Source organism: Felis catus, chromosome B3, assembly GCF_018350175.1.
Source record: "Felis catus isolate Fca126 chromosome B3, F.catus_Fca126_mat1.0, whole genome shotgun sequence".
Lineage (NCBI taxonomy): Eukaryota > Metazoa > Chordata > Mammalia > Carnivora > Felidae > Felis > Felis catus.
This window is the reverse complement of record NC_058373.1, coordinates 132,698,361-132,724,436: the sequence shown is the minus strand read 5'-3', so window position 1 is coordinate 132,724,436 and position 26,076 is coordinate 132,698,361. Positions and strand designations below refer to the sequence as shown.

General features: G+C 50.0%; 1 protein-coding gene and 2 long non-coding RNA genes across 9 annotated transcripts in view; 2 read left to right on the top strand and 1 right to left on the bottom strand.

The window, feature by feature from the left end:
- Positions 1-26,076, top strand: part of FOXN3 (forkhead box N3) — a 403,882-nt gene that overhangs the window by 166,608 nt on the left and 211,198 nt on the right. For 6 of the 7 annotated variants that reach the window (XM_045060356.1, XM_011283437.4, XM_045060357.1 and 3 more), the window contains one exon: positions 12,650-13,206. In XM_045060356.1, the coding sequence (XP_044916291.1) occupies positions 12,664-13,206 (543 nt within the window). In that variant the 5' untranslated portion in view covers positions 12,650-12,663. Of the gene's footprint in view, positions 1-8,974; positions 9,131-12,649; positions 13,207-26,076 lie in introns of those variants that run through there. The other variant, XM_023255940.2, reaches the window with a different exon arrangement.
- LOC109500972 lies at positions 19,073-24,051 on the bottom strand. The gene is made up of 2 exons (XR_002158893.2): positions 23,912-24,051; positions 19,073-20,001 (listed from the first exon to the last, which is right to left on the bottom strand). It is a non-coding gene; the product is annotated as an uncharacterized LOC109500972 (long non-coding RNA).
- On the top strand, positions 24,244-25,076 carry LOC109500976. Its single transcript, XR_002158897.3, has 2 exons — positions 24,244-24,382; positions 24,695-25,076. It is a non-coding gene; the product is annotated as an uncharacterized LOC109500976 (long non-coding RNA).

Genomic DNA, 26,076 nt, shown 5'->3' with positions numbered 1-26,076 from the left:
GAGGCCGAAATGAGTCAATATTTGCAAAGCCTTAAGAATACTGCCCGGCACCCGATACCTGCCATGTTAAGTGTTTGTTAAATATGGTTGGTCGTTATTCATGTGTTCCACATCCTTGCAAATCCACATCCTTGCTAAAAATGATTTGTAACCCCCAAATTAAAAAATGCTCATGGTGCTTTTATGCTCACTTGTGGATATTTTCGCAGAACGATCAAAAAATTTGAGTTGCCCAGTGGGCACTTGCCCAGCTTCTGACTTCTTGTTTGAGCTCTCATGCCATAAACAAGTATCTGTTCTGTGGTCTATCTTGTGCTGTGCTTTCCCCCTGGTGATTTTTCTGTTTAAAATGGCACCGAAGTGTTTAGTGTTCCTGAGTGCATGAAGGCTGATTGCCTTGTGGAGAAGACACAGAAGCCTTGTTAGAGAATCTTTGTTCAGACATGAGTTACAGCGCTGTTGGCCGTGAATTCCATGTTAATGAATCAACAATATATATTAAATAAGGTGTCTTTATTATTTTTTTTTAACTTTTATTTTTGGGACAGAGAGAGACAGAGCATGAACGGGGGAGGGGCAGAGAGAGAGGGAGACACAGAATCGGAAACAGGCTCCAGGCTCCAGGCTCCGAGCCATCAGCCCAGAGCCCGACGCGGGGCTCGAACTCACGGGCCGCGAGATCGTGACCTGGCTGAAGTCGGACGCCTAACCGACTGCGCCACCCAGGCGCCCCAAATAAGGTGTCTTTAAATGGAAACACGGCAAACTGTGGTTACAGACTCATCAGTTCACAAAAATGCTGTCACCCGCAGCTCGCGGGAACCTGACCGTGTGTTTCCCCTAGGAGCAATAGTTCAGTATTTGCTCCTTCATTGTTTGCGGAGACTTTACAGAACATAACTTGCACGAGTAACGACAAGCAACTGTAGATAAATGGAGTTCAAGAGCACAGACTGGCAGCCTTTTCTAGGGCAAGCTTCTGACTGCCAGAGTCTCCCTTGGAAGGGCAGGAGGAGCAGAAGTAATTCTGGCCACGTGGAGTGCCTCAGCTGGACACAGATTTTTCTATCAGATCTGGAAAAAAAAAAGAGAGAGAGAGATGTAACCACATCTGGTCTTTTATAAGCACAAATCGTTATAGAGGATCAATGGGAAAAGAGAGTCCATCTTCCCCCTCCCCCACAAACTCTTAACTCGAGAGTATTTTCCCTTATCTTTGGACCTTTGTAAGAGTTTGTAGAGAAAGTTGGATCCTGAAAACCTATACGCTGAAAGCCTTCAAGCAACCAGACAAAAGACACCACAACACAGGGTATAATGTGTGTTATACTTAGCAATTCTCTTGTTTGCTCAGAGCCCCGGCCTTTTCAGAAAGGAATCGGTTTGTCCCTTGTGGTAGAAAAGATCACAAAATACTTTAACTTGGTGGAAAGCTTTGCCAACGTATTTATTTCCCCCCAAACTCTTACGTTATGAAATGTTTGCCAGTTGTTTCACACATATGGTATATGAGAATGTGAAGATGGTCCTGAATCAGGAAGGCTTCACTCAAAATGACTGGAAAATGCAAATGGCGGGGACCAGAGGGGGTGTGGTGGCCAAGGTGGCCCACAGAAGATAATAATACGCTTGTAGCCTATTTTGGCAATTTCCGAGTTTTCATGATTTTAAGCCCTGTCCCAACAAACCCCCCCTAAATACAACGTTGCGTATTCCAGGGCTTGTTTTCAGGAAGTACTGACTGAGCGTCTCCTGTGTGTGTCAGGCCCTTGAGTCACTCACTGTGTGGCGTTTACTGGATCGCAGGGGTAGGCAGTCTGGTGGGCATGTTAACAGCCTTGCTATGGTATCTCCCTTGGCTAAATTCCTAGAGGTTGGAAATTTAGGGTCAATGGCTGGGCTCGTTTAAGTTGTAATTGAACAGTTGAGCCAAGTCACAATCTTTCGGACACCCACACCAACACTGGTATGATTATTCTTTCTCGGCCTGTGCCAATCTGATAGCTGAAATGAGCTCTCACAATTGCTTTAATTTGCATTTGCTTTTACTGAGGTGGAGCCTCTTTTCGTGGGTATATGATCATTTTGTTTCTCTTTTGGTGGATTTGCCCCTTTCTCATTAGGGTGATGCTTTTTTTTTTCTTTCTCATTGATTGTAGGGGCTATAAATTTAAAACATTAACCTTTTTATCTGTGTATGGCACATATTTCCTCATTTTTTAATCTATCTTTTAACTTGATTTATGACTCTGGCACTGCGCGCAAATTTTAAATTGGTATGCAGTCAAATATGTCAATATTTTCCTTTTGATTTATTTACTTAACAAAAACAACAGTGCTAAGTGCCAGGGCACCATTATATGTGTTTTACAAGTATTAATTCATTTGATCTTTGTCAGAGCCCCGTGAAGTGGGTATTGCTGCTATTCTCCCTCCCTGCCCATTTTTTTTTAAGATGAAGAAACTAGGTGGGGAGAAAGAAGTTAAGTACTTTAAGGTTAGCCAGCTGGTACGTGGTGAAGTGAGAATATGAACCCAGTCCCAGGTTCTTATGCTAGCCATTAGGCTATACCGCCTCCGGCCGTGGTACTTTGCTGTGTGTGTGTGTGTGTGTGTGTGTGTGTGTGCGCGTGTGTGTGCGTGTGTGTGCACGTGCACGCACATGTATGCATGTATTTATCTGTGGTCACTTCATAAATCTCCCCGGGTCTCCTGGATCCTTGAGGGCAAGGGCTACACCTCCTACCTTTCCAGCTTCCTTCCCAGTCCCCTCCACACAGTCCTGGGCATAGAGTAGATAGATGCTTCATACATAGTTGTTGAGTGAATGAATGGACTAAGTCTGGATTCTGGATCATTCGCTCACACATATGGCCCCATGGGTGTTCTAAGCCTCAGCTGACAGGTTCTGTGTTCCCATGTTGTCTCCAGCAGGTGACTTGATAAGCTTAGGTTTGGGGAGGGGCATGTGAGCTAATGAACTTCACTCTACCCGTTTGGCTGTACTTTCCCTAGCCACATATCCCTCCCTCCCTTCTCTCCTCAAATAAGCCTCCTGGCTCCGTTCCCTGCTGGAGAAATTCAAAGAAGCCTTTTCCCAGGCTACACCCTTCAGAACCTGTCCTGTAAACACCAAGAATGCACGGGAGGAAAGCCCAAGAGAGGATGAAGAGCAGGTGGCAAGACCCCGGACCAATCCGTGAAACTCTTCAAGAGTGGGGGGCCTCCCAGCTCTCACGCTGGGTCTCTCTTCCTCCTGGGCCCAAGGGAAGGAAGCCAGCAGCCCTTCTTACCATTACAAACAGCATTCTCATATATTATCTCAGAGAGACTTAGTCAACCCATGATTAAGGGGTTTCCTTTGACCATAATCTTCCCTTCTCTTCTCGTATTTGACAAATCCTCTTGGTTTTTCCCTGGAAGGCTTTCATACGTTCATTTTTTCCAGTCTCGCTGACTGTTCTCTAATTCGCAAAGCGGGGGTCCCTCAGCCTCCAGCAGCAGCACCCCTGGGAGCTTGTTAGAGATGTGAAGTCTCGGGCCACAGCAGAGACCTGCTGAATCACAAACTCCGGGGGTGGGGGCCAGCAAGCTGCGTTTTAATAAGTCGTACAGGTAATTTTGGTGCGCACTCAAGGTGGAGGACCACTGCTCTGATGGGATCCTCCCCCCCCTTACAGAACATTGTATACGTAATGGGTGTTCACTGTAGAAGACATGGAGTATAATAGACACGTTTGAAAGAAGCAGGTCAGAAAAATTACCCCATAACTCTCCTACTCAGAGGGGGTCACTACTTTAATATTTTATAATTTCTGAAAACATAGTAAAAAAAAAAACCCCTTGATTCCCTTTTGTATGGATTCTGGCATTGCTTTCTCAGTACTTTTGTCTGCTTTGGGTCTCTTACTTTTTTCCTTCCCTCTCCCAAAACTCACCTTGAATCCACAATTCCATTCTTCTCCTCCTCCCCCTCCCCCTTCTTTTTAAATTGAGATATATTTGACATACAACATTGTGTGTAAATTTAAGGTGTCTGACATATAGATTTGATACACTTATATTACAGTATGATTGCCACTGTGGCATTAGCTAATACCTTTGTGGCGTCACGTTGTTATCATTTGTTTTAGTGTTGAGAACAATTAAAATCTAGTCCGTTAGTTTAATGTTTATAATACAGGTTTCTTGTCGATAATTACTGTGCCGTATTAGGTCTCCAGGACTTACTTATCTACTAGCTCCAAGCCATTCATCTTTTTAAGCGTATTTCTGATAGCATAACTTCTGCACTCAAAAATATTTGAGGGTGGTTCGGTCGGCTAAGTGTCCGACTTCGGCTCAGGTCGTAATCTCACGGTTCATGAGTTGGAGCCCCGCGTCGGGCTCTGTGCTGACAGCTTAGAGCCTGGAGCCTGCTTCCGATTCTGTGTCTCCCTCTCTCTCTGCCCCTCCCTTGCTCACTCTCTGTCTCTCTCTCAAAAATGAATAAACGTTAAAAAAATATATATTCAATGAGTTCGTCTTGCCCTTTGAATTAGTGCTTAGAAACTGCTCATTTTAGCATTCAAAGAGTTTTGTCATACGGTGTTTCCGCTCTTCTCCACTAATACACATGGCCTCATAGGTGCCATTGTGTGGCTCTTGACCCAGTGCTATGTACTTGGTAAGCACTCGGTAAATATTTGCTCAAGGAACAAATGCATCTCTAATACAGTCAAGTCGTATTTGATAAATCTGTATGTGCCATTTATTTCTCCTACATGGAACAATGGTTTCTGCTGTAGTGCCTGCTTCAAATGTCTGGGATCCCTCCTAGAAGATTCTGATCCATTAGGTCGTGGCTTCCTGGGTATCCCTAAGAGAAAAGCTCAGATCTATAACATGCCTTCCCCATTTCCACAGATCCAGTACGAACCCATCTTTATTAGATGTCCTCCTTCCAAAGTCATCCCCAGTCCCGTTGTGCCCAATGAGTCCACCATGCCCCCTCGCCTCAGCTGTTAGGAGGGGGTGGGCAGAAAGGAGTCGCCTAAGTCAGGCTGAGCCAATCAGGTTATTTCCCTGAGAACTGAGTCATGTAGTGGAAGACAGAGGCAGTCAGAAGGTGGTGGGTGCTAAAGGTCAGAAGGTTATTTGGACTTGGTGTGGGCAGCCACGTGTGGTCATAAGCCAGCAGAGGAAGCCGACCCGTAGGCACGAGAGTGGAATAGATATGCAGAGGGAAGGAGGAAAGACCGTGTGGTCTCAGAGGGAAGGAGGAGGAGAGGGAGAGAAACTGCCTGATGACGCCCGGGTTCTAAGAAGCCCAGCTGTGCTGCCTGCCCAGGGCTGCCCGGGTTCCTGCTCATGTGTCTTCACTGGAGTCAGCTGGAAGGATCCCCGACCAGGCGATCATCTTTGCAGGCCTGCCTCACATTCCTCCGCCTGCCGTGTCCTCCTCTCACTGCTCATCTCTCCAGGTGTTATTGCCTCAAGGGGGGCTCGGGGGCTTCACCCTGAACTTTTCCATAAATAATCACGTTGGCCAAAGAGCCAGTGATGGGGAAAGGGGCTTTCATGTTGCGGGGCAGAGCAGCCTGTGGGAGAAGAAAGAACAAAACCTCAGGGGGAGGGGTACTCTGCACACAGGAGGAGCCTGAAGTTCCACACTGACTGGGGACCCACAGGGCTGGAGTCCAGACACATGTGTGCCTCGGGCCCATGCCCAGAAGGCGCTGTCGAAAGGTCCCAGCAGGTCCCCAGCCAGGAAGTAAAGTGTCGCCCAAAGTGAGTTCCAGGGCACACGCAGGATTCTTCTGTCAAACGTGTTTATAGAACAATGGTTTCAACAGTTCCACTCGGTGTTTGGAGACTTCTCAGGGTCTAAGGCACAAGGGCGCTTTTCGAAAAGTTCAAGAGGGGAGTTGAAAATGGAGTTGTTCTGAAGAATTTGGCCGCTGCACCCTTTTGTCAGGGAGCATGTTCCAGAGCTGGGGTTGGACGGAATTAAGAGGTGGAGAGGCCACTCTGAGCTTTGGGCAAAGCTGAGCTTCCTTTGGCTTTGGGCAAATATGTGGATCCCCCCCATTTCAGACAGACAGGGAGGCAGACATGAGTTGAGTAGTCTGGTCTCCACACCAGGCAGTGCTGGTCCACTGCTCCCTCTTCAGAGTGACCTCTCCTGCCACGTTTGTAATGGGAGAGAGAAATTAAGGCACACAGATGGTCCCTGACTTAACGATAGTTGGACATACAAGTTTTCGACTTTGTGATGGCGTGAGAGCGATACACCTTCGGTAGAAACCAAACTTCAGATTCTGGATTTGGATCTTTCCCTGAGCTCGTGAGGTACCTTACGATCCTCTCTCGGGATCGTGGCTCCCAGTGGCCACACCATCAGTGGGGTAAGCAACTGATACACTACAGCCATTCTGTACCTGCACAACCATTCGGTTTTTCGCTTCTGTACGGCAGTCAAGAAGTTGGATGAGGTATTCAACACTTGGCGTTAGATGATTTTGCCCCGTTGAGGCTAATGTAAGTGTTCTATGCGCGTTCAAGGTGCACGTTCAAATTTAGCTAGGCTGAGCGGTGATGTTGGGCCGGTTAGGTATGTTAGATGCGTTCTCGACTTAGGGATATTTTCAACTTAAAGATGGGCTTATTGGGAGGTTAACCCCATCCTCAGCTGAGGCAGGTCTGTACGTTGGAGAATGGAAGAAACCAAAAACATGCAGAAGGAAGGCAGGCTAATAAAAGCTTGTCTCACCTTACCCCACCCGCTGCCTAGGGCTTCTCCCGCCCCAAGGCTTACCTGTTTTAAAGGTTTTGTTCACGTTAGGATGGCTGGTTTGGACACAGGAGGCTAAACAGCTTGCACGGAGAATTTTGAGAAGGACATATTCCGTGCACTTGAACCCTGGGGACAAAGAAAGGACTGGAAGGAAAATGAACATGCCATTTCCCTTCCTGTAAAGAGATCTCTAGCTACGGTGTGAGGGTAGTTGGCCACGGGGAGGGCTGGGAGCTGATGATGCAAGAGGAGGAGTGAAGGGGAGTGTTTCTTCCTCTCTGGGTGGACAAGGGGCTTGCACAAAGGTCTCTGGCCTTGATTCCTTTGATGGGGGATTCAGCAGCCTCAACTGATACACTGAAGGAGGGTCTCCACTGGAGCTCAGTCGGGCTTTTGTCACTTAAGTTCTGACGCTTAGTCTCTGGCGCAAGGCTTCAGTCGTCTCTAGCTTGTTTCTCTCATCTTACACCTCTTGCTTGATGAGTTTGGGTAGGTCCCATCAAGTGCTCGGTAATTCAAAGGGGTGGGGCTGGATGACCTCGGGCTTTCCCTGGGCCCCCACCTTGGAATCCTCTCCGGGGTGGAATCTGCCGGTAGAACTAACTGGTAAGTGATGAGGCCTGTGGGGGAATGCCTTTGCGGAAGACTTGCCACCCACCACTTTGAGGCTTTGTGAAAAAGGAATGACTCCCAGATCTATTGGGGTTTCCTTATATTTTGGAAAAAAAAAAATTGAGAAGCCCTTGGGATTTTTCCTCCCCTTTCGGGGAGGTTAAGAGGGACTGCAGACAAGGGGGGTTTCAGAGGGAGATCATTCTCGACCCTGCTCGCTGGTTTTTCTGCAGTTTTCGGAAAGCTCAAGATGGCCGGCCCGCTGGCTCAGGTGGGCTGGGGTGGGGGTGGGGGTGGGGGTGGGTTGTCACCTGGGCTTCTCCTCTGTGGAGGAACCTACTGAATTGGCTACGTGGGAGTGGTGTGCAATCATATTTTTATTTATGTCACCACCAGGGTGTCCTGTTGGACTCTCCTTTCGTCCTCTCCCAAGGCTGCTGGTTGGTGTGGCTTAAGCAGTGGGTGGCCGTCCTTTGGAGGAGCCCAAAGACTTGGAGTGGTGGCTGCGCCGGTCGCTGGGTGGCCCTGCGAATTGTCTGTCGGGTTCCCGAGAACTCAAAATGTGAAGGCGATAAGGCTGGGTTTTTTTCCTCGAGGTTTATAAGTCGGTCGCGGCGCCCAGCATTTCCCCACTGGAGAGGCCCCACCGGCGTGGCCTTTAGGACGGGCCTCCTGCTCGCCTGTCTGTAATGGCCACCCTCCCTCCCCGAGCAGACACGCGCCGGCAGACGACAGGAGGAGCGGCCACCGGGGCGGGAGGCTGCGGTGCCTTTGTGCCTTTCCTCCCGGGGCTCCAGGTGGGCGCTGGAGGAGGGCCGGGGACTGCCCCGGGAGCCCCGCCAGGACGCCGTAGTTGGGGAGAAGTGGAATCTCTTCTCCCCCTCGCAAGCCTCGCCCGCATCGTAATTCTTTTTATTTTTACTTTCGAGCCTTGTAAGGCATGCGGATGGGGTAGGAGCGTTCCGGCGACACGTTGCCAGCGGCGCAGCGCCGGCCCGCCCGCGTGGCCGCAGCCCGGGGAAGGGGCAGGCCGCGCGCCGCCCGGCCGGCCGGCCGCCCAGCCCCGCCGCCCACGGTCGCGGCCGCCCCGGGTCGCGGCGCCCGCGCCGCTCACCCCCGGCCCGCGGCGCGGCGGGAGGCGAGTCCGCGCGGCCCAGGCCGGCCTGGGCCCCGGCTGCGCCCCGGGAGCGCCCGGGCGCGGCGCGCGGGGTCGACCGCGGCGAGGGGGGCGCGGGCAGGGGGCGCCCCGGCGGGTCCGCACCCCGGGCCGCCGGCGGCCCGGCCCACGTTTTCCCTCTCTCCGGCTCCCTCCGCCCCCTCCGCTCCGTCCCTCCCCTCCGCGCCCCTCCCTCCCCGCGCTTCCCCTCCTCCTGCCTGGTCATGTGTCGCCTTTTTTTGTTTGCAGTGGAAACAATTTCTCGCCGCTCGGCGCGCCCCGGCCCGACGCGCCGCGGCGGAGGCGAGCGGGAGGCGGGACGGGGCGGGGAGAGCGGCGGGGCCGGCGGGAGGACGCGCGGCGCGCCCGGCGGACGCCGCAGGTCCCATGCCGCGCCGCGACCCCCGCGCCCCTGCCGCCCGCGCCCGCGGCCGCCCCCCGCCGCCCGCCGCCCCGGGCTCGCCGCGCCGCGCCCGCGCGTCCTTAGCCGGGCCACCAAGCGATGCCCGCTGGGCGCCCGCGAAACTTTGTCGGCTCCCGCTGAAGGGCTGCGGCGCCCCCGCGCCCCCGCGCCCCGCTCCGGCCAGGTGAGTTTGCTCCCCGCTCCCGCCGGCGCCCCAGTGGGGTTGGGGTGACTCGGGGCGGGGGCGCTCGTCCGAGGCCGTCCTGGAGGCGACCTCGCCGCTCTCGGCAGACGAGGGACTCCGCAGTTCCTGGGGGAAGGGCTCGGGGTGGGGGGCCCGGCCGGGCGGGGAGACGGCAGCCCCAGAGCGGGGAAGTTGCCCGGTCCGAAGAGTTTCCTGCCCCGACGTGCGGGCTGTTTCCCGGTGCCTCGATTTCCGAAAGACGCCCGAAGGGAGCAGAGTTGGTATTGTCCGCGGGGGACGGGATCCCCGCCGTTCCGGGCCGGGGGAGGGGGTGCCGATCCAGGGGAGACCCCAAGATGAGAAACAGGCTCCTAACAAAGATGCCCCCTCCCCCCAAACTGCAGGCTTGGCACCGGCAGCGAGCGTCTCCCGAGACCCCCGAGGCCCGACCCCTCCTCACCCCGACTCTCTAGGAAACCGTCCTCGGGCCCTGGAGAAGTTGGGGGGACGGCGGGCTTTTATTGATGTGTTTTTAAGGCTCGCCGCGGTGCGGCCAATAAAAGGTTTATGACATCTGACCGGCAGTGAAGGTATGCGAGCTCCCAATTGCCTAGTATACGGGGAGAGGAGCAGTTTCCTCGTTGCCTGGCAACGCCGCTGATTGACGCGAAACGCAGCCAATCGCCGCTCCCGCAGGTCCCCTTGAAATGTTTTTGACAAGTACAGTAGACGGGAGTGGAGCGCGTGCGTGCGCGCGCGCGCGCGCGCGGAGGGGGGTTACCCGGCCCCTCCAAACTGGAGACTGCCCTGCTCGGCTTGGAGAGCGTTTCTTAACTTTTTAAAGTTCACTTCCAACATCTGCTCCGAGCTGGGCCAGTAATGTGTTTGTCAGTTATTTGGAAACCTTCTGATAGCGGGCAAGAAACTCGCTTTCCTGCTGCATTTTCTCCGTTAAAACGCAAATAAGATAACAAAACACAGCAAGTCGTAGAGAAACAAAAAGAGTGTGTGTGTGTGTGTGTGTGTGTGTGTGTGTGTGTGTGTGTGTGTGGAACGGAACCAATAGCAAACCGAAAAGTTGTAAGGAGGTCACTAGTGAATAACTATTTGCGTATCTGGTGGAGCAGATTAAAAATGTTTGCTTAACTGCAGACTCACATGATCCGGATTCTCGCTCCCTCTCTCTCTCTCTCTTTCTTTTTTCTTTCCCTCTAAAATAGGAGGAAAAAAAGATTTGGCAGATTATGTAGTTAGAGTATAATAATGGAAAACTCTTCAGCTGTGGTTTCTGGGAACTGTTTTTTAAAATGGAACTGTGGTGATCAGCAGGTCTTAATATTGTTGCCATGAAATGCTGGATTTATAAAGAGCATGGGGGGATACGAACACAAAGCAGGCCGATGATTCAAGGGCACTGAATCCTCATCACCCTCTTTTCTTGACTTTTCTAATAAAGCCATATTGCTGGCAGTGTTTGTTTAAAACAAAAGAAAACATGGAGTATCGTGTGTTAGTTCCTTTGGGAAGCTACTGACAAATAAGCACATTGAAAAGAAAGAGCAGCATGTTGTCATAGCAACAGTGCAATTAAATTACTTTACTGTCAGCCATGATATAATTTTCCTGTTTGGAAGCTCAGGAGACATAAAACTTTCATCTGGAGCTGAAGTTGACTTCAGTGGCGGAGTAGTTGTTCTCTTTTGTACTCCACTGTGTGGATATCCCCGGTTATCAGAAACTTGGGGTTTTTTGATGGGATCCGGGGAAACGTTGAGAGGACAAGCCTAGCTTTGATTTGTTCATAAGGAAGGTAAAAAGCACGATCAGCTGGGTCTCTGTCACAGCCCCAGACCTAAAGACACTAGCTTATTCTAAATCGTGTCCTGTGCTACACAGGTTAGTTTCCTTATTTGACAGAAAGAAATATTCCCTGTGGATGAGCCTGAAGTATCCGAATTGCTCTGCCTCTGTCAGTCTTTGATGCCCATGGAGGTTTTCTCTCCTTAGAGTCGGGCATCTCATAGCAGCTCCGGAGCGCTTTCTCACACCTTCTGCCAGCGGGTTCTGTGTGTCTACCTTTCGGAAGAGGGAGGGGGTTGCGGTTCTCAGGCACCCGAGGCTGGCCGGCCTGTTGGGTGCCTCACATTATGCTTTCTAGAATCGCATTCTAGAGCTTTCCCAGCTGAAGTGGCAGTTACTTTCAGCATAGTGTCAATGGACATTTAGAGCCTTAGGATGATCATGTCTGCTTTTGTGTTCATTCTTTTTTTTTTTTTTTTTCTAGATAGATTGCTTGATCTTCTTAGGGGGAAAAAATAAAACAGACGTGCTTCTTAAACCAAGCACATTGTGTGAGGGCTACAAGCGGACAGTGGGAGACCTCTTTCATTATCTTCACTGTTCTTTCTGTCTTGCACTGAGTACTCGGGGGTTGAATGTGCTTTGTATCTATCGGGGTCATTCTGTTGGTGGACTGGCCACGGCCTCGTTTTCTTTTCTCATCAGAAGTTGCACTCCCTGTTCTAGGTCATTGATAAAAATGGGGGTGGCATGGCGGGGGTGCAGAACAGAATTCTCTAGCAATTTTTGTTGAATTTGCCTTCCAGTCTTGAAGCTGCCAGTTGTCTTTTTTTTTTTTTTCCTCACCAATTCTGATGTCAATTCATGGCTTGTCTTCACGTTCCCACGTATTCGTGTGGTGCCCGAAGTTACTCACTTTTTCATTTGGAGGTGTAGGGTCCCAGCAATTAAATGTAACGTCTCCCTGCAGTTCTGATCCCCCGAACTCCTTGTTAGCGCTCTTTAGACTCGCCAACCCGTAATCACAGTTGCAGAGTTTTGGGTCATGACTCGGGGAGAAAAGATACAATCATATAAACCACGAGCAGACGATGCACACTGTGGTCACACTTGAATTCCTAGGCGGTTGTCATGGTTTTCGTGTGGTGACAGCTCGACTTAACCTGAAACACCTGGCCTTAAACTTGGAGGTATTTTCTTTTTTGGGGGAAGGATAAACCACGAGACCGTAATAACCCAAAGCGACAGGAGCGGCGCATTGTCCTTACTCCGTAGTGTCTCTCGTGAGGCTTGGGTGCATCTTACTTGTCTGTAGATTCACGTATTGTGGAGAAACTGAGGCACCAACACCGAAGCTTTTCCCAGGGTCACAGTGAGAGTCTGCACGAATCCGGGAAGAAGCCTTTGTAGATTCTCCCTTTCTTCTCATGATGCGTTTGCATATTAGAGGTGTACTGTAAATATTTCCAGTCTTGTATTTTCGAGGCGACGGAGTCACTGTGCTGCAGGCATGGTGGACGGATTTTACTTAGGAGTGCTTCTCCCTGTGGTGGAGTCGTGGGTTTGTGTTACCCAGCGTCGGAGCCCTGAGATGGGCTTCCTGTAGGGCCAGGGGTCCGTAGAGGTGGCACGGGTGGGAGGTGGGCCCGGTAGAATTAGGAGGGCACGGCTGCCTCTGTTTTGGGTTTCACCAACTCATCTGTTCTCTGTGTTTACCAGGAGCCTTCACGTAAATGGGTCCAGTCATGCCTCCCAGTAAGAAGCCAGAAAGCTCAGGAATTAGCGTCTCCAGTCGGCTGAGTCAGTGTTACCGGGGCAGCGGTTTCTCCAAGGCCCTGCAGGAGGACGATGACCTCGACTTTTCTCTGCCTGACATCCGATTAGAAGAGGGGGCCATGGAAGATGAAGAGCTGACCAATCTGAACTGGCTTCACGAGAGCAAGAACTTGCTGAAGAGCTTCGGGGAGTCGGTCCTGAGGAGTGTCAGCCCCGTCCAGGACCTGGACGACGACACCCCCCCATCCCCTGCCCACTCTGACATGCCCTACGATGCCAGGCAGAACCCCAACTGCAAGCCCCCCTACTCCTTTAGCTGCCTCATATTTATGGCCATCGAGGACTCTCCGACCAAGCGCCTGCCAGTAAAGGATATTTACAACTGGATCTTGGAACATTTTCCATATTTTGCAAACGCACCTACTGGGTGGAAAAACTCAGTGAGACATAACTTGTCCTTGAATAAGTGTTTTAAGAAAGTGGACAAAGAGAGGAATCAGGTAAGCCTCTGTGTCTGGAACTCAAGGGTTCTCTTTTTGAAATGTGTAATTTCTCTCCGTGAAGAAAACATTAAGGAATGTAAATTCACTGCCCTGAAGGAGTGGTGATAAATGGGCAGTTTTATTTCACTCGTTTGGTTGCAAAGAGCTTCCTTTTCCTTAAGCGTGTCAGTTAAAGAATGTTTTTAGTGTTTGTGCAAGATTGAGGGTTTCCCACTGTGGTATCCAGATATAACCCCAGAACCGTGGTTTGCACGCCTTATTGGTTCTTAGTATCATCCCTCGGTGTGGATTGGGTTTAGAGTGCAAACACAGGTCCATATTCCGAGGACAGCCGTTGACCATGCGGTACGTGTATATACGTTTGAGGCAGGGTGCCGCCCCGGGCTAGGGAAAAATGGCATTTCTCTTCTTTCTTAATATTAACTTGGAGAGAGGCAGCCTCCAGGATTCTGGAATAAGTGGACGGTAATGGACATTGGGAGGTGACCGAACAGTCTACTCCGAGGCCCGACAAACAAAGGCCCGAATTGCCCAGGTGGCACTCATAAAATCAGGCACGCACACGAGTGCCTGGCAACTTCGAAACACCCGGAGTATGAAAAATCAGGGTAAGGTCCCCCTTAGAGGTGGGCTTCCACAAGATTGAATTTGGACTGTAAAACCTTAGCTCGAGTCTCCTGGCCCCGCTACAGCGAGACTGGTTTCGAGAACTTGCTTTCCCTTTCCTGTAAGGAGTGTAACCGTGGGAATAGGATTGACCGTTAGGACTGGACCACAGTGCCGTGATCGGACTTTTGAGTCCTGGAAAGTAACGCGGCCGCAGTGGGAACATAAGCCGCGTTATTGCTGTATTTTCCGGCTTTGTTTCTCGTGGTAGAGGGACGCTGCGCCGTGTAGCCGGCAGTCTGCCTTTCACCCTTTTAGAGGTTCAGGTGTGGGCTCAGGACCCACTGTCGTGCGGGGTCGCTGGCTGTGCAGTGCTGGGGCCTTTCTTCCTCTCCAGACACACGTTCCTGTTTCCAGTAGACTCTTGGGCCCGAGAAGACTCTGCTGGTCTTGGGCTTGGAAGAACTGGAATAAGGAAGCGGCGAAGCCGTATTTCTCCTTGCTGCACCTGTACCCGTTTGTCTGCAAATGCTGTTCCCCTGGCGTTTATGCTCATGACGGGGAGCGGGCATATATGGAAGGGTGATGCCCGGGTCCAGTGTGCAAACGTGGACCTTCCCCAGGTCCTTATTTTTATGCAGCTGTGACAATTGTGGGGCGCCGCTCTCGTCCCCGGGCGCCCGCTACGCTCCTTCCTCCCCTCCACGTCTCAGAATGGGCGTTTGGAGACCGACCTCTGAACGTGGCTCTGTTGACTCCTTTAGCCTCATTCTCTGAACTAAGAGAAGCTTGCCTGCGCCCCAGTAAAGAGCCCCGTCTATGGTACTGATAGTTTCCGCATAGGTGAGTTCTCGTGGGTAGGAGGGGAAAACCTCAGAAAGCAATTCCACGACTAGCACATTAGAGGAGAAAGTGCCGTTTGGGTCCCCCGAAGCCGCACGTGGCCGATAGAGCCGCGAACAGGCCGTTTATTGTGCGTGTTACCGCATGCCTGGCTCTGCGTTGGCCTCAAAGCCAGGACACGGAAAAGTCATTTAGCAAGGGTTCGCTCTGAAATGTTCAACAAGAGCAACTCCAGAGTACGCGAAGAGTCTCGGCAGGATCATTCGTCAGCCCTCCGAGTGACAGGTGTGTCGGATGGGGTGTGTGCGCGAAGGTACTGGCACACCCCCGCCCCCTGCTCTTCCCGGGTGACGGTTGTCATTCCGAATACACACAGATACCGCCTGTTGAAAGGGAACGGCTCTGAGGACGCAAGACTGTTAATCTTATGAGACGTTGAGTTCCGACTTCTTAGCCATGCTGACCTGCATGGACACGTTTCTGATCACGTGCCCGTCAGTTTTGTGGCGGGGGGGGGGGGGGGGGGGGGGGTTGGTTCCCGTCACCTGTGATGGTGTGAGAACAAAGCTAAGAGTGGGAGATTTCCGTCTCTCTCCTCGTTCCTTGGGTTACCCTTGGGCCAGCTGGTGGCCGCGCTCGGAGGCAGATTCCCGGGGACTCCCAGCCACTTCAGGGCACTGGCGCTGGCCCACCCATTTGGGTTTTCTCCTGTGGCCAGCTGAGTGAAGGAGAAGGCCTTCTCCCTGACACTTCGCCCAGTGAAAGCCCCTTTGGCTGTACAGGTAAACTTGTTTTTTTCCCAGGGGATTTTACTTAGTGGTAGCTCCCACTCTGAGGCGGGGCCACAACGCAGTGACCACGTGCACCTGAACGTTGGTGGGAAATATGCTAGTTGAAGGGGAGAATGGAAGGCTTGCAAGTTGTATTCACATTTTTTTCTTTTAAAAGTGCGGAACCCGGTTTTAAGCTTGACGTGACTGTGGGAATGCAGAATCCTGTGTGATCCTTGTCCCCGAGGGGTTTGGAATGAGTCCCCTGCTGGACAGCTGCCTGGCTGGGATGTTGGAGAGGGAACTTACAAGATTGCATCAGAGTCACCGGTGGCACTTAAAAGCAACGAACATTTCTTGGCTCCTCCCTGGAGATTCTGGTGCAGTAGGTTTGAGGTGGGTTGGGGACAATTGGTGGTTCTGATAAGCTCCAGGGGCGTTTCTGACATGCAGCCACATTCGAGAATCCCTGAACTAGATGCCCTTTTGGGTTCTTTCCAAAGCTGAGATTTCATCAGGAACAGCTCATGAACGAACAAGTTGGAGAGAATAGACAGTTTTGCTTCCGTTTTTTCCTCTTTTTTACGTTTTATCTCTTAGAGGACTTAAAAAGATACATAAGGACTTAGAAAATGGCTACAAAAGATAGAGTTTTATTTTTCTTCTTTAACCATAAAGAATTTCAAATATCCACGTAGAGAGAGTAGCATGATGAATCCATGTCACCCCCCCCCATTGCCCATAACCAAATTCAGTGGTTAGCAAGGGGTTGTTGCCCTTCATTCATTGTTTTGTTTTGTCTGTTGCTCGAGCAGATCCTGGGTTTCATGTTGTTTCATCCCAACATACTTAGATATGCATAAGAACAATCACCTGGGGCGCCTGAGTGGCTCAGTCGGTTAAGCTACCGACTTCAGCTCAGGTCATGATCTCACGCTTTGTGGGTTCGAGCCCCGCGTCGGGCTCTGTGCTGACAGCTCGGAGCCTGGAGCCTGCTTCAAACTCTGTGTCTCCCTCCGTCTCTGCCCCTCCCACACTCATGCTCTGTCTCTCTCTGTCTCAAAAATAAACATTAAAAAAAAAAACAATTGCCAGTTTCTTCCGTAACTTCAATTGCCTGCGTCGCCCCGAACAAAGTGCGCACTTCCCTAGTATCACCTGATACCAGGTCCATATCCAGAGATCCCTGAGGGTTTACATGATGTTCATTTGAATTAGGATCCAAACGTGGTTTATGCAGTGCAATTGGCTATTAAGTGCCTGTCGTCCATTTTCATCCACAGCAGCCCTACGCCTCTCCGCTTTCTGATGTCTTTGCTTGTCAAGGAGACCATCCGCTGGGCTGCAGATCGCCCCACATTCTGTCTGCTTCGGGTGGATTGCATTTAGTATGTTCTTCTGTCCCCCCTGTATTTTCTGTGAAATGGAAGTCAGTGCTCGAGGCTGGATCACGTTCCGGGTTTCTTTCCCCTAAGAATACTTCATGGGCTCTTGTGTGTTCCAGCATCCAGAAGGCTGGTTGACCCCTCCTGGGGGGGGATGCTCAGCTTGAACCGTGGGTTCACATGGGATCGGCTGCCACCGCCTCTGCAAAGTTTCCCACCAGCTTTTCATCTTAGGGTTTCATCTATGGATGACCTTTGCCTGAATCAATCAAGGTAGAGTTTCAGAGTCTGAGATTAAGTTTTATAGCTCCTAAATAACAGATCTTAGCTAGGACTATAAGATTAGCATGTGCTAACCTCTCAGACTACTTGTAAAGGGGAAGTAAAGTGGACTTCTTTTTTATAGACCGGGGATTATAAATGGTTCAGGTATGTGTGTTTCTATTTCTGTGCTTTTTCTTTACTCTCTTCTTACCAATTTAAGAACAAAAAACATTGTTGTCACAAGAGGGTTTATAAAGGAAACACTGTACAAAGATATGTTTATTATATTGAGGGCTGAGTGCTTCATGCTTCATTTTTTGTTTAGTAATCTCTATGTGCAACTTGGGGCTCAGACCCATGACCCCGAATCACACGCTCTTCCGACTGAGCCGGCCAGGTGCCCTGGGTTGAATGCTGTCCAAGATTGTGTTTGTTTAGTTTTTAGATTCTTTTTTTTTTTTTAAATGCTTATTTGTTTGTTTAAAAAGCATTTGGTTTTATTTATTTTGAGAGAGAGAGAGAGAGAGAGAGAGAGAGAGAGAGAACACAAGTGGGGAGGGGGAGAGAGAGAGAAAGAGAATCCCAAACAGACTCCATGCTGTCAGTGCAGAGCCCTATGCGGGGCTCGAACCCACGAACTATGAGAGAATGACCTGAGCCGAAATCAGGTATTGGATGCTTAACCAACTGAGCCACACAGGTGCCCTGCTTATTTTATTGATTTAGAGAGAGCAAGCGAGCGTAGGAGAGGGGCAGAGAGAGAGGGAGAGAGAGAATCCCAAGTAGGCTCCACATTCTCAGCACAGAGCCCAGCGTGGGGCTCGAACTCAAGCACAGTAAGATCATGACCTGAGCTGAAATTAAGAGTCAGGCGCTTAACTGACTGAGCCACCCAGGCACCCCTAGTTTTCAGGTTCTTTAATGGAAACTCTGACTAAGGAAAAGTGAAGAACCACCTGTATCTACAACAGTAGAAGACATAATGTGGAAAGACCTGTGAACTTTCCATATGCAGTATTCCACTTCCTAACTACAGTCCTGTGAAGTAGGTCCTATTTTCCTTCCTAAAATAGGTGATGAGTGAAGCTCAGAGTGCTTAAGGAACTTGCTGGAGGTCATATAGCTAGTACCTAGTAGAGCAGGAATTCACCCTAATTCCCTCCAGCTTGGAAGGTCCTGTGCTTACATTAAGCTGGGTGCTTGATGAACCCTTCTCAGTTGACAGGCTATTAGAGATGATCTCTACATGCTTCCTCAAAGTATTCTATGAACATGAGTGATAGGGACCTCAAATAACCCCAGGAAACCCAGCGTTTACTTTGGGGCTATAGGATAGAGAAAGGTAAACATAGAGTCTTTTTGTGCTGTTGAGATGGGGCCAGATTCTGTCTTTGTCAGCAAATGGGGAGATGTGATGTCTGCACGAAGTCTGCCACTGCCCTCTCAGCTTCCTCTTTGCAAGAAATGCCCTGGGTCCGCTCCACTGGTCTGGCCCAAGCTCAGAGTCCCCTCTCCATGCACAGATACTGTTTACACAAGCTCTCCTTCCGCTTCCCAGCCAGCCCCCTTGACGCTTTGCTTTTCCATCCTGCTGGATGAAATTCTTTTTCTTTTTTCTTTTTTTTTTTTTCTTTTTAATGTTTAGAGAGAGAGTGAGCGGGGGAGGGGCAGAGAGAGGGGGACACAGAATCTGAAGCAGGCTCCAGGCACTGAAGTGTCAGCACGGAGCCCGACGCGGGGCTCGAACTCACGAACCGCGAGATCATGACCTGAGCCGAAGTCAGACGCTTAACCGACTGAGCCCCCCAGGCGCCCCTGTAACTCTTTTCCAGAGGCAGTTGGGAAAATAAGGTAGCGTCTCTTATGTGGTAGTACCCCCATGTGCACGGTCGCCTCTAACTCCCTCCTCTTGGTGATGTCAACACGAATCAAGAGCATTTCCCTTTCCCGTGATGCTAGTCAATGTACCCATTTAATTGGTGGCCGTTGCAGGAAGAAGAGAGGACTTCTTTTATTTTGGATAAGTAATGCCATTTGAAAGACTGTGTGGTCCGCTTTTGAGGGCGAAGTTCCTAAAAATCAGGGTCATGCTGGGTGGTGGGGCGTGCAAAAACCGGGATGGAGATTCTTCTGAAGTCTCTGGGGCAAGCGATGATCTTGTTCATCCCCGAGTGCGGGCTCCGGGCACAGCGGCGGGGACACAGCCTCTCTCTCGCAGGGGCACAGTGCCTACCACACTGCTTTCTGTTGTCTTGGCTAAATAGTGACTTTGCCTCAGAAGGTCGGGACTTTACCAGGGTCTCTGAGGGGCTTGAAGTAAACATAACCCCATGTTGCAGGCCCTGGAAGAGGAGGCTTTAAATACCAGCATCCTCTGTCACCCCAAGAAGTCTGTACCGCCCTTGGCCATGCTCTCCCACCAACCCTACCAACTCTGCTCCTTCCTGATTCTTCCAGGTATCAGATGCCTCGGCTTGGGGGGCGTTTCTGGTGTCCTCCTCTTGCCAGCTGTTCAGTGTCTGCTTATTCATTCGTTCAGCAACCTTTTTAAAGTATCTGTTACGGTCACTACCTACTCTGCTTAACTACACCAAGTGCCGAAAGGGTACAGCGTTGAATGGGTTGTGGCTACGGCACCGGCCAGTGGTCCAGTGGGCCCCACCTGCAGAATTTCCTTCTAGCTTCCAGAACTTTCCAGAAGAACTTACCCTTCCTTCAGCATGCCCGCCTTCATTTACTTGTTTCCTGTTTCTCACATCACTCGTTCCTGGCTTTTTTGTTTCACAGACGCACTGCTTTTTCAGTCCCCACAGTGACTCCTGTTATTGACGGTGATAAGGATCCCTACAAGTCTTCTGGAAAGCTTGGTTCTTCTGGGCGTGAGGGCCCCATTGGTGTATCTGTCCAGTAGCTCTCCCCGTGAACTGTTCAAAAAAATGTTGCATTCTCTTTGGTAGGGCTTTGTGGTACCTGGTAGGCCTATGGGCTGCTTCTTCATTGATACACTGCCTGGATATCCAACCAGCAAGAAATTGCTCTCAGAACCTCCCCTGTTGAGCTGAAGAGCTTTGGGATTTCCCTTTGAAATCACTTTAGCTGCAGGATAATTCTCTGCAGTAAATAATATGGGAAGTTGGCACACTGACCTCCTATTTGAAAGTCATGGGTTTTGCTTCTTTTGCAAGTAGTGGTGGGTTGTTTAGATTAATCCGTACCCTCTCACCTTGCCCTCGGTCATCTTCATGCTCTTAAGCTTTGGCAAGATGATGGCAGCTCTTAGGTTTTATACAAAATTCCACCATCTTCCCAGTGGACTTTTCAGCACTTGAAACAGATGATTGTATATTTTTAAAAGGCTAGTGTCATGTTAACCCTTGTTATCCAAGGGTATCCTGTCACTTTTAACTTATTTGTCACTTGTCTCAATGAATACTTCTTCCTGGCCCTGTGAGGATTTATCTTTTGGCTGTATTTGGTTCAACCCTGGCCTGAAGTTATCAGAACTTACCAAGTTGTTCCTGTGGCCTGCCTCTATATTGGTAGGCCATCAGTAACTTTTTACCTGTGATTTCAGGGACACCAGTGGCCCTTTGCTGTTACAGAATAGTTAGCCTATTCTGTAGAATTATTTGGCAAGGGGAGAGGTTACGTTAAAAAGTGAGATTTGGGGGCACCTGGGTGGCTCAGTCGGTTAAGCAACCGACTTCGGCTCAGGTCACCATCTCATGGTTCGTGGGTTCAAGTCCCACGTCAGGCTCTGAGCTGAGAGCTCAGAGCCTGGAGCCTGCTTCTGATTCTGTCTCCCTCTATCTCTGCCCCTTTGCTGATTGTGCACTTGCTCTCTCTCTCAAAAATAAATAAACATTAAAACAAAAAAGTGAGATTTGGTTCTTGCCCCCTAGGAGCTTACATTGCAGGGATACAGGAGACATAATAAAAAATAAAAAAAGAATAAACCACCACCAGTGTGGGAAGCATGCCCGATCCATAAGTGATAGGTGTCATTTGAGAAGAAGCTTTTCTTCCCCAAAATGGGGCACTTGGAGCTGAGATAAAGCTAGCAGTGGGCAAGTTTGGGATACTCCTTATGGGGGAGGTACTTGAATAAATTCACAAGACATTCTTCTGGTGTGGGAATGAGCACGTGACCTTCAAGAATGGATTCGTTCGGATGAGGTCGGACTATTTATTCTAGAAAATCCAAACATGAGTGAGTTAAACAAGTTAGAAGTGGATCGCTCTGTCACATAAAATAAGTCTTGAGGAGTTGGACAGAGACCCAGATTCCATCTGTCTTTCTGCTCTGCTGTTCTTAGTGCACTGCTGGTTCCCATTCTCAGAGCCTTCTCCTGGTCCAAGATGGCATAGCTGGCATGTTGTCCATTTGGGAAGTAGGAAGGGGGGTGTGGGTGCAGGGAAGGGCCAAAGTGGGGAGGTCCCACTGAGTTCGCCATTTTAAGGAGCTTTTTCAGAAATCCCACATTTTGCTTTCATCTATCTCATTGGCTATACTGTGGTCACATGACTGCAAGGAAGGCTAGGAAAGGTCGTCTTTTAGCCGGCCCGTTGTGATCCCGGATAAAAATGTTGGTTTTTTAGTAAGCAAGCGTGGGCTTTTCTGTCACAGACGTCTGGAGGAGATGAATGTTTTTGGACCCAAGGGATGTGTTGGAACAGTCGGAGAAAAGGCAGGAGAGAGATGGGTGGTCAGGGAGGTCATGTAAATAAGAGTGAGGAGTTGGTAGGGGAGCTAGGACCGGAAGGGGAAAACTGGATTGCCCTGCTGATTTAACGAAAGCAGAGACGCCGACCCATTTTTTTTTTTTTTTTTTTTAAACATTGCAGTTCACCAAGGTTTTGCTTCAAGATATTCTGGTTAAATTGCATTTAATATTTTCCAAAGCAATAGCTTGATAGAGGTGAAGCGTGCCGAGTATGATAAGAAGAAAAGCAGGGAAAACGCATGGTCGAAGATAGAGTGGCGTCAAGTCGTTTTTTAAATAATAACTTACTGGTTTGCTCTGCGAGGTTGCGGCCCGTTCCAGGAACGGAATGACGTCTTTGATGTGTGTGCGCGCGCGCGCTTGCACCTGTGAACTCAGCAGGAGACCTGTCAGTTACCCTTGCGTGTCATCCTCCCTCCCCCACCGGATAGGTGGGCTTCCGCTCTGCGCCCAGTGGGCTTGCGTGCAGTGTTGCCTTGCATTTACCGCAGCTCTGTGAAGTGCCTCGCGCAGGCTGTGTGTGCTCCTCCAGGGACAGGACCGATAAGTGACTTAACTAATGTCATTAGACAGAAAACAGCTAGCAGAGCGTTTGTACACTTTGTTTTTGGCGGGGGGGGGGGGGGGGAGTCCGAGTCACGTGAGCACCACTCTAATGGTGGCTAGAGTAGAGGGGGGAAAAAAATCCAGAGTCTCCTGAAATCAGAGCGCAGCAATGTGGCACCCAGCCGGGGTAGAGTCACACGAAGTACTCTCAGAGTCCTTACGGAATGCCGAGTTCTTTCCAGAGTCTTCCGCAGATGCAAGTCATGTAAAGTGAGAACCTGTGTTCATAGCCATGATTCTAAGAACCCGCAGAAGCGTTAGTTTGCAAACTAAAAATTAGACTCAGCATTTACAAAAGAAAGTAGCTCCGTCATTTTAGAAGCATTTATCATTCATGCCACACATCTATGTGGAGTGCAAGGCTCAGTTTTGTATGCTGAGGATATCGAGGTGACCTGTGGTAGTTGTTACCTGGCTATTCCAGACTCTCCACAGGATAGGGAGGAGGGGAGGGGAAGCACATGTTAAACAGGAGATCCATACATAGACACATAGGCAACGTATCAGGTAGTTATAAACACAATGAAGAAAATAAAACAGGATATAATATACTGGAGAGGGGTGGGAGGAGGGTGGGAAGCTTCCTGGAGGTGCTGATGGGGCCATGCCTTCAATGGCAAGAGAGATGCAGCTGTGCAAAGACTGGAACAGAGAGAATATCAAGTGCAAAGGCCCTGAGGTGGCAACAGCTTGAACAGTCCAGGGGACAGAAAGAAGGCCAGTAGAAAGTATCTTAAAGAGGGAGAATGAGATGTTTTATGTATTTTATGTATGTTTGTTTATTTATTTTGAGAGAGAGAGTGTACACAAGCAAGTGGTGAGGGGGGGAGGGGCAGAGAGAGAAGAGCGGGAGAGAGAATCCCAAGCGGGCTCCCTGCCACTGCCCACAAGGAGCCCCACGCAGGGCTGGCTCGATCTCACGAACGCTAAGATCATGACCTGGGCGAAATCAAGAGTCGGATGGTCAACTGACTGAGCCACCCAGGCTTACCAAGAATGTCATGTTTTAAAGGGACATCAGGGAGAAGCATCTGTCTGGGGTTCCCGTGGTACAGGTTATAGATGACAGAAATGATGCCGGCTGAGACCAGGATTGGGGTTTGCAGATGAAGGCTTGTGGGGCAAACGAGGGTTGGGAAGTGGGAGCGAGGTTGGAACAAACATCCTGTTTTGGCCATGTTAAATTTGAGGTGGCTTTTAAGTGGAGCTATCAGGTTGGAGGTTTGATATGTGGGTTTCAAGCTTAATAGAGAAGTCAGAGCAGAGGTATAAATCTGGGACACATTAGCGCTTAGTTGGTGGAAACTAAAGAGGATTTCTGGATTACCTCTCCATCAAAAGGGAGGAAAAAATCAAACCTCTATTTCAGTTCATCCTGAAAATTATATTTCCATTACTGTTTGACCAGGGAATTCATTTTAGGGTATATTCAGCTTGGGGAATAAAAACAAAAGAGGTTTATATTTAGAGGGAGAAATTCAGAATTATTTCAGAAATAACTCACCTGTACTTACTGTAGTTCCTGCCCTCAGTTTTGCAGGCAGGAAACAAACCTTTGCTTTTGGTAATGAGGCTGTAATTTCTAAATGGGCTCGGGGCCGGTGGTGTCTCCGATGTGATGAGAGAAACGGACTGTAGTAAACCTCCCATTTAGCAAAGCCCCCTAACCCATGACTTCTCTGGGTTCCCTGCCATCTGGTCCCTGGCTGGAGAGAGGAATTTTTCTTGTATATGTGTTTCCATAGCAACGAGCTTGCAGTTGATATGGAAAGTAAGCAGTTGCCTTAGCAACAGAGTTGCTGATGTGGTGGCGCCCCGGCTTTCAGGGAAAGGATAAGCTGACCAAACTAGTTTAGATGCATCGTGTAGGGCAACGTAACGTAGGGCTGCACACGCTGGCCCTTCCAGTGTGAGATCAGTTCTGCCTTAAAAGAGATCGCGGCCCCTCCCTCTTCCAGAAGGAAGGCTTACTGAGGTAATAAATCAGACAAAAGTAGCTGCTGTCGGTTGAAATAGATTATAAGAGGGATTTCCCAGCGGAATGTGTTTAGTTTCTCTGAAAGGAGAATGTTGTAGTCGGGGCACATTTGGTCTCGAGGAAAAGCAAGCCACCCAGGTTGGCATAAGTAAAAGAGTGTTTGTCCCAAAGATACAACAATCAGTCCCATGGGCTGGCGGCGAGGAGCAAGGGAGCAATCTCGGGTCCGTGGTGGTTGGAGCCGCTCCGTAGGTCCCTCTGCGGCCACAAGGGATGCTCATCCCGCCTTTCTCTGGGGATGTGTTCCAGGCTCTTCTTGGCAGTCTGGCTTCCTGTGTGGCTGTCGATTTCTGCTTCTTCACACCGTTGGCTTGCTTGTGATGGAATCTTGGTGCCGTCCCCCTCAACGTGATGGCCCCGGCGCCTAGTGACATCAGCCCCATCATTTCTGTGCGGTGTCTGTCATAGTTCCAGACACGCGGACTGGGTCTTCCTGGGTTAGATGTCCAGCTCTGGTCAAAACAAGGGCAGGGTCCCTGGATCCACATAGCTGCTGGGACACCCCGTCCTTCATCTGGGCTGGGCTGGGCTGGGGCTTGAAACATGCCGGCAATGAAAAATTTTCTTGGGAAGCCTTTGGTCTTTCAAACCCTTTTTAATAATGAAAATAAAAATAATGAGGAACTTTTGACCGTTTTGTACTTTCTGCTCCCCTTTGCGTGTCCTCAGGACAACTCTCCCAGGTGATGGAGACTAATACACCAGAGGCCTCTGGGACTGTCCCAAGGCTCCCTTCTGCCTCTCTGTCGTTTCTGCTGTGACTTCATCTTCCTTACATTTTGTTTCCATAGATCGGGGGCTGGCATTTCCCAAACTAGCAAAGTTTTTCTTTGGTGGCTACTTCTTCCTGCCAGCTGCCCTCAAATTGCCTATAATCACAGGGTTGAGTGATTACCCAGAATTATGAACTCTAGCCCCCCTTTTCTAGACAGGAATAAATGTCATCTATCCAACACAAGTTGTCCTGATTTTCAAGATCAAGAGATTGAGTAATGGTTCTTGTTAACCAGCCCATGTCATCACACTGTGATTTTCACCATGGGGAAAAATGCGATTATTCTGTGCCGGGGACTGGCATAGAAATACAAAGAGATTCCCAAACTTTGGTGTAGTGGACTGGGCAAAGATAAAGAGAGACTAGGGGGGTTAAAAGTGGCGTTTGCCGGTTGCCGAAGGATTGACCATGGCCAAGATTACGTGGCTTAGAAATCCAGAGGAGAAAAAGATCCCTAACGGTTAGCGGAACCAGGGTGGGAGTCCTGGAAAGGGCACAGAATTTCATTAGCTGGACTTTTCAGGACGGCCAGGGGAGGGGCTGATGGCAGGGAGAGAAGTCATGAGTCACCAAGTCATGAACTTGTACCACGGGGTGGGGGGTGGGAATGCATATGGGGTAGACAATGTGAAAACGGGAACAGATATTTTCACAGGGCTTACGGAGGGCTGTTGCGAGTTGTGTGAGGCATTCGTATCTGTGATCTTCTAACTTCCCAGCAACTGCAAGTAGATATGATACTCTTTTTACCGGTAGGGAAACGGGCTCAGAGAGATTCGGTGGCTTGCTAGGCTGACATGGCCAGCTGCCGAACCGAGATGTGGGACTTCTCTTCTTCTCCTTTCCCCCAGCTGGC